Consider the following 12,225-nt stretch of genomic DNA (forward strand, 5'->3'; position numbering starts at 1 on the left):
CACCATCCCAGGCCTGTTTGTACTAGTTCCTTTTAACTTGTTCTACTGTTAAGAAAAAAAAAATTAAGACATATTAATAGGTAAAAGACAGAAAACAATGACTAAACACATAGTTTTAAGAGACACAGCAAGTGTCAGCACCAGATATGCTAGTGCCGCAGTCAAGAAGAGCCAGCTCCTAGACTGCTCAGGAGTTGGTGCACTAAGATTTTCTATCTGAGGGGCTTGGAGAAAGAAAGACCCTCACTCCTATTCTGATGGTTTCTCTTTATTTACTCATGTTGAATTCCAGTTCTCCTTTTTCTTCACAGCTTTTAATATCCACAAAAATCTTTCAGGCGTTACATTTGAAAGTCACATTCCATTTCTTAAGTAAATGATAAAAACAGAGTCATCTTGACAACGCACATGAAATAAATCTAAATAACTTGTCACAGAGCAAGGAAGGAACATTTTTTCCTTAGTCAACTCCCTAATTGGTGGGCTGTAACGTGCAGCTGCAAAGAAAGAACCAGTCATTTTATTATCTTATCTAGAGAGGTAGTCCCGATAAAGGATTTGAAAAGAGCTGTAAAATTAAACTTCTGAACAGTCTAAGAAAAATAAGGAAATTGTGTACTATCTTCTATGCTTCTGAGTGTAAAAACATTTTAAACTAACATGTTGTGGTTATTGGTCATAATATTGGTCTTACTTGGACTGAGAGCACCCTATTTGGTGTGTCATAAATTCTTTAGCTTGAGCTCAGGGTCCTGAAAATTGCTTAGTATCAATTTCTTCAGCATTTCCCAAGTCAGTGCTTTAAATCTCAAAATATACTTTCTGCCCTGTGTGTAACTGTTGACTATGAAAACAAACAAACAAAATCTTGTAACTCTTTCTTGGGGTTATGAAGTCAGATTAATTGTCACTCTGGCCAGTTAGAAAATATTTCCCTGTGGTGTATCTGAACAAAACTAATTTTGTTTCTAGACTGTGGATAATTGCTCCCTGTCACCTATGAACTTTCATAAAAAATATAAAAAAACAGTTTATTGACTGAACTTTGAGTGTTCAGGTTACATACCTGTATCATAAAACTGAGGTTAGGAATTTGTGCAGAGAGTTAATCACTGTCTGTCCTAGGTTATCATCCAGACCTTTCAAAAGAACCTGGTATAGCAATTAGGTTGCTTAGCCAGGCACCTGGTCTAATCTAAAGCTACTTTGAAGCTTTATATCAGCTAATAGTGTACAGCTCTCTTAGCAGATGGGGAAATTCAACTTTTTTCCTATATCAGACTGAGCTGTGATCTACAATGGGTTCTAGGGGGAGCTTATAATCCCTGACTTGTATACCATTTTATTCTATTTATTTTTATGTATCAAAACTCTGTATAAACTAATATTATTGATATCAATTAGAAAATACAGCTTAAGGGGGAGGCCCCTTCTAGACAATCCAGAAATAAAAATGCCCAGTAGATCAGGATGTAATATGAGATAAACACACTATGATAAGGCAGGGGGGGTTCCACATAGCAAGCAGGGAAAATCGCAGAAGCACATGTGAAGTTACAGACAGAAGCAAACGATACTGGAGTCTTTAGCCTTAACGAGGTTTCCCATCAGAAAGTTTCCTCCTAGTGGGCGGACACCTTGAATATCAATTGCCATCTGCTGTTCTTGTGTCATGGCTTCCAGCATGCCAGGCAATAATTCAAGACAACAGGGTCAATATACTAATTCCAAGGGATAGAACAGAACAGAGACTCACGCACACAGAAAAAGAGCTGGAACTTCTAAGAGCTCCCTCCTGCAGAGCTAGAAAATGTACCAGCAAATGAAAATAACCTTGACTAGCTTTTTAGTAGACTGGATACAACTGGAAAGAGATTGTAATCGTAGGGTATACCAATAAACAATATTCAAAACTAAGAAGCAATAGGTAAAGACTAAAGAGCAGGATGGGGTCATGACAAATTGAGTGGCATAGAGAGACCCACACGCTGGCCCTGGCGGTCTGCCTGGTCTCTGAGGAGGAAACACGGCCCTCCTGGTGCCTTAAGGTGCCTGACAAGAGGGGTACAATTATGGTGAGCAAATATATGGTGTGGTATAGGAGAGAGAGAGGGAGAGACAGAATGCTCCATGTCCTTTGAACAGAGGCAGATCTGGAGAGGTGAAAGTGGAGAGGTATGGGCTGAGGTCGGTGCCTTCATTGCCAGCCAGGGTCATGGTGATGTCTGCTGCTGCTGTCACGGCTGATGCTGGGGCCCACGTCTGTGTTCATGGATTTGATGGAGCGGGAGCCTGGGTTGATGTTCCTGGCCCCTGATACCACTGGAGGCTGAGAGGATACAGAATTGGCCCTGCACTCTCACTGGCTGCAACACCAGGGAGAACTGGTCCTGCCCCTTACCATACACAGCACTCAGGAGAGAGGATCTTACACCTCACCTTGGCAACACAGTAGAGCTGATTCTGTTTTCAGGGGCATGAGCTAGCTAGCCCCAAGGGTGTGAAAATGGGAGAGAAGGTCGTGCTTACCTAGTGGTGAGGGAAAGATGCCTCCCCTCGGCCCTCACCCAACCGCTCACCACCTGCAGCACTCTTGAGAACAGGCCTGCACGTCAGCTGGGCAGATGAATTAGTAAGGATGTGATTGAACTCAACGCCATCAATCAGTAGATATAACTGATATCTACGGGTTTGTTTTATCCACCAACAGAAAAGAATATATTGTTTTCAAACTCACATGAGGCCTCCATCAAGACAGCACATCTTGAGAGAGAAGCATGTTCACGAGCTACAGCACAGAGCCATAAACATCTTCTCTTTGATGCAGTCAAACTAAGCCAAAGTTAATAAAAATACCTGAAAGATTTCAACATATCCAAACACTACATAATTAATTCCCAAATAGTACAAGGATCAAAGAAGTGTCAGGAAAAATTTCTAAACATTGTGATCCATCCAGAATGAATGAAATACAAACAAGAACAGATTTGGTTAAAATTAGTGAGATACAGCAAAGTCATTGAAGACTTATAATGGACAAAAGAATCTAGCCCTGCAATTAACAACCTAAATGGTCCCACTTTTAAACTGCTAAAAGAAGTTTTACCCAAACTAAATAAAAACTAAGAAAAAAATCAAAACTGTAACAAAAATCAATAGAATTTATAAAGGAAAACCAATAAAAAAATCAACAATATATTCTGCAGTTGGTTTTGTGAGAATATCAATAGTGTTGATTATATGTCAAGTTAATTAAGAGTAGAAAGAAACAATAGACATGAAAGAGGTAACATGATCATACAGCCATAAAAAGATACAGAAGAGAGTAAATAATGTTATAGCTAACTCTATACCCATCAATTTATCAATGGACCAATTCCACAAAAGCAATCTATCAAAGCTTCCAGAAGAACATGAAGAAGCACAGGATCCTGATCAATTGAAGATACTGAGTCAGTATTTAGTCACCTTCCAAACGAAAACTGTCAAACTCAGCTGCCTGTACTGTTGAATTATACATACCCATTGAGAAAGAAGCCAGACAACGTACAGTTTTGTTCAGCAGATAGAAGCAGAGAAGACACTATCTCAGCACATTCTGGGTTATCTGTTTCTGTTAAATTTTGTTTGTGTAGGTGTTTTGCCTGCAGGTATGTCTGTGCACCACATGTGTGCCTGGTACTTGTGGAATACAGAAAAGGGTGTCAGATCTCCTAAGACTGGAATTACAGACAGCTGTAAGTTACCATGTAGGTTCTGGGACTTGGAAGAACAGACAATGCTCTTACCCTTAGAGCTGTTTCTCCAACCCTCGGCATATCCTGTTAGGTCAGAGCTACTCCAAAACCAAACCAGGAAACATGGTACAAGTGTAAAACTGTACAACTTAAAAAATAAGGTACGATAAGTAATCTCTCATGAGCACAGATTCTAGAATCCTCAGTCAGATACTAACAAATTGAAACTCAGAACATATAAAAATATTTATATGCTGTGGACTGTTGCCATTTATGCAAGGTTAGGTTGGTTAATAATTCAAAAACCAATTTATATAATCAACCGCATCCCCAAGAAGAAAAAAAAGAAAAACCACAGAATCATATCTAAGATGGAACAAAAGCACTGGAGAAATTCCAATATCCAATGAAAGATTTAAAAAAACTTTCAGCAGCCTAGACATAGATGGGAATCTTCTCAGCTAAAACCTCAGTGAAGTCACAGAAATGCGCCCGATGATCATAGTTGAGCCACAGTCCAGGGGAAGTCCATTGCCCCATTTCTCAAAGCAGACGTGAGGGATGTCAGGAGCTGCAGCTGCAGTTTCTGCCTGTCACAGGAAGCTTTTTTCACTAAATACCTCAAATGTTTTTCAGCAGATCTCTCTCTCTCTCTCTCTCTCTCTCTCTCTCTCTCTCTCTCTCTCTCTCTCTCTCTCTCTCTCAGAAATTTGATGGCTATCATTGAATTTGTTAAGTATACCTGATTTTTTTAAATAAGCTTTACTTCTTTTAAGCTCAATCTTGACAACATGTTGGAAGACTAAGGGTTGTCCCTGTAAATGAATTACATTTGTACTCAGCATAAGTTATGTTCTGAGCCCCTTAAAAGACTAATCATTTATGCGGTAACTGACCGTAACTTGCATGGCTTAATTATCTTTAACAGTTTACAAGTTCTTGGCTTTTATAAATTAGGATTTTCAGTTTTATTCCTGTTAAGTTTGAGCCTGAAAAATTATAATTGGAGATTTAATCGAAGATCCTTTAGCATCAAGATAAAACTTTAAACCATAAGTATAGTTCACAGAGACTGGGAACCTTGCACTGGTCCCCCCCCCCTCTCTCTCCTATTTATTTATTATGTATATAGTGTTCTGTCTACATGTATGCCTGCTGGTCAGGACAGGGTGCCAAATCTTATTACAGATGGTTTTGAGTGACCGTGTGATGGCTGGGAATTGAGCTCAGGTCCTCTGGAAGAGCAGCCAGTGCTCTTAACCACTGAGCCATCTCTCCAGCCCCCTGGTCCTTCCTTAGTATACCTTTGTAGAATGTCATAATTTCTTGTATGAGTCAGTTTATCCAAATAGCTAAAGCTTTAAAAACTTAACAAAGACAAAGAGGCTGACATACATCTTCAGGTTAGTTTTTGCTAGCCTGAATGGACCTTAGGAATTAATAAACCTTATTCATCAAACATGTTCCTTATTTAAAAAAAAAAGTTTTTAGAAGCCTGGTGTCGAACACAGCTAGCAAAGACATAAGTAGTTAGACATACATCTTTAAGTCGGTTTCTATTAACCTGAGTAGACCTTGTAACCTTAGGAATTCATAACTCCCAATCATCAAACATGGTTTAAGTCCTCTTCCAGGAGCCTCGTTCCTGCTCTTGTTCTCATCCGTTATATTTTACCCTCAAAACAAAACAATCTCCATGCAAAAATCCATCCTGACCCTAAACATCTTGGAGGCCTGGTGCTGCATTTTCAATCTCAGTTAGGACAGTGACAAGCAGGGGCTCAGTAGCACACAGAGTTTTGTGGGTGCTGCCTTAGTTGGTTTGTATCACATGGTCACCTTAACCAAGATCCCATGCCTGCCAGTCTCTTGGTGGCTATTTATTCCAAAGTGAGTCATCAGGCACACACCCCTTTTTTTTTTTTTTTTGCTTTTTATAAACATCTATTTTTCTAAACAAGTGTCGAATCCAAGTTCCATAGAAGTGTGTTTTAGCAAGTTGAGATTACCGATGTATAGATTTTTTTCCCTATGAGCCCTTTCTGTTACAAGTTTTAAGCTAACTTTTTATTACAGATCTTAAAAAAATACACCAAGCAAAGGTAAAAATCCTGAGATACGAGAAGTTTGCACAATGGTCTTATAAATCTTGAGATGAAGTTTGTACTTCAGCGAAAGTCTCAGAGATAGAAGAGAAGGGAGTGTTCAGAAAGTTCAGTAAAACCAAGAACGGGGTGAGGTGAGCAGCGGTAACCCTTAGTGGGCGTAGTTCACTCTAGTGTTCTAAAGCACATGGCGTCTTTCCCTTTTCGGGACTGTTTCTCTTTGCTTTCCTTCTCTGTCATAGAGTCAGGTGGCCAGCTGGACCCCAGACATAGAGACTTTGGAGGAAGCTTTTAAAAGAGCGTGCTTGGGTCTGGAGAGACGCCATAACTCAACTCTAGAGCCCCTCTTTTAGTAGAACAGTGTACAAAACCATTTTTAGTATTATCTATACACCAAAGAGATTTGAATCTTTAAGAATGAATCCCATGGTCAGAGGGAGGGGGCCAGAGCAGCTTAGAGCAAAGAAGTCCAGAGGATAAGATTTTTGGGACAAGCAGAGAAAGCTTAGAGAAAAGGGGACTTTTGGATCATTTGTTTGTGTGGTGGCAGAAGTTGTCACAAGCTGAGAATTTTGCCAGTTTCTGGCCATGGAGAATGATTGTCTAGTCTGTACGGAGACCAAACTATTTGCAGTAGGACAGTAGGGCTTTAATGGGGTCCCCGAGTCTAAGGAGGAAAGAAACTAGAAGAGGCAGGTGAGGGGTCTGTGTAAACGGAAAAGCCGCGGGTGGCGATGGGTGCTGAGAGACAGGGCAAGCAGGACAGAAGGCATCTTTCAGAAGTGAGTGAAGAGGAGGTGGGAGAGGCTGAGGGAAAAGTGTTGGGAATAGGAATTCTGTCCGAGGGAGGTTCCATTATCTTAGCGACACAGGAGGGCTTAGAGAAGCTGCCTGAGTACCTGCTGGACTTCTGTAGAGTAGGCTTCGGAGCTGAGAGAATCAGAAGGATCCAGAGAGAGGGACACAGAGCAGGCAGCTCCTGGAGGAGGGGAAGAGAGGAGAGACGGGTGGTCAGCCATGGCTGGAGAGCCAGCTCCAAGAGGAGCTGAGACACCAGGTGGGGAGGCGGCCAGGAGTAGAGGAGGGGAGGAAGTGTCCAGGTGACAAGAGTTTTAATTTGGGATGTCCCCAGATGGACCTAAAGACGTGTCAGAGAGATGCCCGGATCAGTGGAGGAGTGTCCTTCCTCCTCATGATGGTCCACACCCAAAAGGGCACAGGGAGGAGATTTCAGGAGAGAAATGGGGGGAGGTGAAGAAATTGAAATAGATAATATTCATATTTTAAAATCTTTATCCTTTCCATCTCTCTTCAGGTAATATATATCCCAAATTAAAATTAGTGGTAATTATAGCAGCCAAGTGGCATAAACTGTTACAATTTACATCTTAAAGTCCAATTATTCCCCTTTACCTGTGATTGGGTAGTAGACAAAAATGGAGCTAAGAATCTTTAAATTGTAAATATGTTACTGTATATCTGTAGGGAAATAACATTTGGAAAATGATGTTATGGAGTAATATTATATATCTTTTATGTATCTTTTTCATACTGAACCTAATTCTAGGCCAGATATGTTAGTAGTTACGAAGAATCAAAGAAGTGTCATGTTCTATTTTCTACTAACCAGGTCTTGCTGTGTCTAAGCCATACCTGGTTACCTGTCTGGAGCAAAGGAAAGAGCCCTGGAATGTAAAGAGGCAAAAGACCATGCTCTTGTTCCCAGGTCAGTAGGAGTGACTGAAGCACAGCCCAAAAATGCGGGATCCAGGATTTGAGGAAGCAGCCCTGAAAGATGTGTTATGAAGTCTGTTCCAGTGGCATTGGCTTTCCAAAGTGCAGCTCTGTTTGTCCTCCCATTGCCACCGAAGGGCACTTCCTGCTGTGTTCACCATCCTTTATATCCTCCAACCCTAGTCCTGCAGTGATCTCCTCCACATTCACAGTGCTCCTCCAGCTTAGTCCTCCTGCAGTGTTCTCCACATTCACAGTGCTCCTCCAGCCTAGTCCTCCTGCAGTGATCTCCACATTCACAGTGCTCCTCCAGCCTAGTCCTCCTGCAGTGATCTCCTCCACATTCACAGTGCTCCTCCAGCCTAGTCCTCCTGCAGTGATCTCCACATTCACAGTGCTCCAGCCTAGTCCTCCTGCAGTGATCTCCATATTCCCAGTGGTGGCTGAAATCCTCCCCTTTCCTATGAGGAGCTGTATAATGTGACAGTTATTACATAATGTTTGGTAGCCTCAGAAAATTTGTCGACTTTTTCAGGACCTCTTGGTCAATATAGTATATTATATTAATATGCTAAAGAAGTTTTCTATTAACATTGTTTATATATTTGTTTTTTCAATTTTCTCAGAGCTGTTTATTAACATTTTAATGGATTTTCTGTGATTATTTTCTAACAAACACTGACCGCTAATGATTTACAGGTATATAAAGACAAAACTGAGAACTCGTTTTCTATAAAGACACTTTGAATTATCACCTGATGGATTAGGATTTTATGGTACAATGGTTCTTTTTTCCTTCTTTTTTTCTGTATTTTCTGTCTTTACAGTAGGTTCCTTTATATTCCTTAATATTAGCAGCTTTACCTGTATTTTATTATTAAATGTCTATTATAAATACTGTATATTGCAGGACAGTGTATGGTGAAATTAAAATAAGACTGAGTTATGTATGTGTCTATTACCAATAAAATTGTGTGGGTTTTTATTTGCCTGGCTAAATAGTGCCCCTATTGCTTATGGTGGGGATGTTTTCTGACTGGGTTGTGCTCCTTGGTCATTTCATCCTGGCTCAGTGAATATTCTTGACAGTTACCTTACTGTATCATCTGTGTCTTGGCAAATCTGCTTTCATGTCTAAGAGAGACAGTTTGTTTAAGGTAGCTTTTGAGAAGTTTCAGTTTCATTTCTTTCTTAGCCTTTTACCATGATCAAAACCACATAAAATTAAATTTATTCTCTGAAAGATTTTCTTATTCTATTTTATACTGTTAAATCCAAATTGTTGGGTAACACATCTCTATGAGCTTTTCATTTACAAAAGAAAAATTCAGTATTTATGAAGAAAAAGGAGTGTTTATTTTCTTTCAGAGTCATTGTGTTCAGTATCAGTAAAGCAATGAAGGCCATAGATTTTTCCATTCTGCTGTTTGCTGTTGTGCTAAATTTAGCATGATTTTAGATGTTAGATATGTAAATTGTATTCATCAGAGTCTAATGAGTGAAATAATTTTTTGTCTTGATTTCTTTCAGGTGTGTTTCCTCATTATAACCAACACTTTTCACCAGAGCAGAACATAAAGTATTCATTCCAGGAACTGATCAATGGAAGCCATAGAAATGGTGAACATTGACAATTTGTGCTCCAGAGAAGAAAGGGACCATATAGAGGGGCATGAAGTTCCGAAGACGTATTATAATGGGTATAACCCGTTTGTAACAACTGATGGTAGGAGAAGCTTTGCTCCCAGTAGACAGCAAGAACCTGAAATGGCTCAAGAAAACCCTCAGGCTCTGCCTGTTACCTGTGAACAGCCGTGTGCTTCCGTCAGTAAGCATCAGAGTCTGTGTGTGAACTGTACCTCTCCTTTCAAAGATGGTTTGGGACATACAGAGAGGGGTCTGGCCCATTCTTCAGTTCCTGACTTCAGCAGTTTCAAGTGCAGCTTTGGGTTAAGCTTTCATTCAAACCTTTTTGTAGATGGGGAACTTAAAAATGAAGAAAAAAATTCTAAATGTAATCAATTTGAGAACTCCATGATGAAAAATTCCTTAATATATAATCCACAAATAGGTCTTTCATGTGTCAAAACGCAGAATTTCCATAAATATGGCAAGTTCTTTACACATCCAGTATCACCTAATCAAAATTCAAGTACAGATATTTTAGAAATCCAGTATATATGTAAAGAAAATAGGAAGGCCTTTACTGAGGCATCTGCCTTAACTAATCACCAGGGCGCGTTTATTGGAGAGGCGATGTATCAGTGCAATGAAGATGGCAGTGACGTAAGCCATGAGACAGATCCTGCGGATCAGCAGTCTGCTCGTTTCCCAAAGGACTTTTACAAATGCTACAGATGCGACACCGTCTTTCATCAATACTCAGAACTCATCATCCACCAGTATATCCATATTCAAGACCAGATTTCCAAGGGGATGGGTTGCAACACCGCTTTCAGTAAAAGTTCCAGCCTTCCTAGAAGTCATTCCGGAGAAAAACCCTACAAATGTAAGGAATGCGGCAAAGCCTTTACCTATTGTTCCAGCCTCAGACAGCATCATAGGATTCATTCTGGTGTCAAACATCACAAATGTAAAGAATGTGGCAAAGCCTTCTACCACAAGTCACTCCTTACGCAACACCAGAGCATCCACGCCGGGAAGAAGCCCTACTGCTGTAAATTTTGTGGCAAAGCATTTAATCAGAGATCAACTGTTACTCAGCACCAGAGGATTCATACTGGAGAGAGGCCCTACCATTGTAAAGACTGTGGCAAAGCGTTTCACCAAAGGTCAAGCCTGAGCCTACACCAGAGAGTTCACACTGGAGAGAAGCCCTACAAATACAAAGAATGCAGCAAAGCCTTCAACCGTAATTCTCTCCTTACTCAGCACCAGAGGATTCATACTGGCGAGAAGCCCTACCATTGCAAAGATTGTGGCAAAGCTTTTAATAAAAAATCAAGCCTTACTCAACACCAGAGAATTCATACCGGAGAGAAACCCTATTCTTGTAAAGATTGTGGCAAAGCTTTTAATCAATGATCAAGCCTCAGCCTGCACCAGAGAGGTCACACTGGAGAGAAACCCAATAAATGTAACGAATGTGGCAAAGCCTTTAACCGTGTGTTTTTCCTCACTCAACACCAGAAAATCCATACTGGCGAGAAGGCTTACCACTGTAAGGACTGTGGCAAAGCTTTTAAACAGCGCTCGAGCCTCACCCAGCACCAGAGAGTTCATACCGGGGACAAGCCCTACCACTGTAAGCACTGTGGGAAGGCTTTTACTCAGAGGTCAAGCTTTACTCGGCACCAGAGAATCCACACCGGAGAGAAGCCCTACAAGTGCCAAGACTGTGACAAAGCCTTCAGCCGCAACCTCCTTCTGATCCAACACCAGAGAATTCACACAGGAGAGAAACCGTACCACTGCCAAGACTGTGGCAGAGCATTTAATCAAAGATCGAGCCTAACGCAGCACCAGAGGGTTCATACTGGGGACAAGCCCTTCTGTTGTAAAGACTGCGGCAAGGCGTTCACCCAGAGGTCAAGCTTTAACCGGCACCAAAGAATCCACAGCGGAGAGAAGCCCTACAAGTGTAAAGCGTGCGAGAGCACCTTCAGCTGCAGCTCGCGCCTCGCTGAGCACCAGTGCGCTTCCTTAGGCCGCTGCTTCCAAGACACAAAGTTCCTCCAATATATGTGAGTTTACTGTTCTGTTACCGCCAGCTCACAGACCGTAGGATTCATTGTTAAACATGTGATGTGATTTATATAAAAGATACTTCTTTCTGTTGTTGCAATACCTTACTGGATTCCCAGAATATCACATTCTGGTTTAATTGAGTAATAGTTTTCTTTCTTGCCATTTTGTCAACTGGTTCTGTGTTAATTGCATTCTCAGATGTATTTCCCATAATGTAAACATAAAACATATGCTGTTACACAGAGAAACCTTGTCTGGAAAAAAACAAAAAAAATACATTGTCCCTTGTATACATAAAACTGTCCACCAGACTTCACACTAGAGTAGTCTTTGGCGGGCGCCATTCAGAGTCTTCCTGTGACTTACAGTCCCATCTCTAAACTGTGTAGCATGGAGCTTGGCTGTCTCCTCCAGTTGTGTTGATCACCTCTTCTACAGCAGTTAAGATGATATTATCCAGTATATAGCTGCTGCATGCTGGATCCACACTTGTATAAAGTAGAATTACACTAGGGGAGGGCTGCTGTGTGACGGCATGCGTGTGAGGGTCAGCGGGTAGCACTCAGTCCTCTATCATTTTGATTTTGGGAATGGAACTCAGCTCAGCTCGTCAGGCTCGTCTGCAAACTCCTTTATCTGAGTCATCTCTTCCGTGGTGGGACTTTAGGGTCTAGGGTTTCTCTGGCTCGACTAGAACGGCCTCTGTGGCGCGGAGCCCTGCTGTCATCCACCCTGCCATATGAGAAAGGCAGGCCACCTACAGCTTCAGCACAGGGCTGATCATCCCCCTGCGACTTGAAGACGTGACCATACTTAAAAATGAGGACGTTCAGAAAATGTAGGGGAACATTTTTATGCTGAGATTTCAAAACCGACCCATAGAGCTACAGGCCTTTTGGGGTATCTTTCATGTTCTCCAGATCATGTCTAGTGAGGTGTCG

The 12,225-nt window shown here is 41.3% G+C and overlaps 1 protein-coding gene across 1 annotated transcript; it reads left to right on the top strand.

Moving 5' to 3' along the window:
* The first annotated feature begins 7,477 nt into the window (after positions 1-7,477).
* Positions 7,478-12,176, top strand: LOC142836513 (uncharacterized). The gene is given in 3 exon segments (XM_075950813.1): positions 7,478-7,568; positions 9,107-9,189; positions 9,191-12,176. Coding segments are annotated over 3 exon segments (2,193 nt in total). The 5' UTR covers positions 7,478-7,552; the 3' UTR covers positions 11,285-12,176.
* Positions 12,177-12,225: the final 49 nt, after the last annotated feature.

The sequence above is a fragment of the Microtus pennsylvanicus genome, chromosome 16 (assembly GCF_037038515.1).
Source record: "Microtus pennsylvanicus isolate mMicPen1 chromosome 16, mMicPen1.hap1, whole genome shotgun sequence".
Classification (NCBI taxonomy): domain Eukaryota; kingdom Metazoa; phylum Chordata; class Mammalia; order Rodentia; family Cricetidae; genus Microtus; species Microtus pennsylvanicus.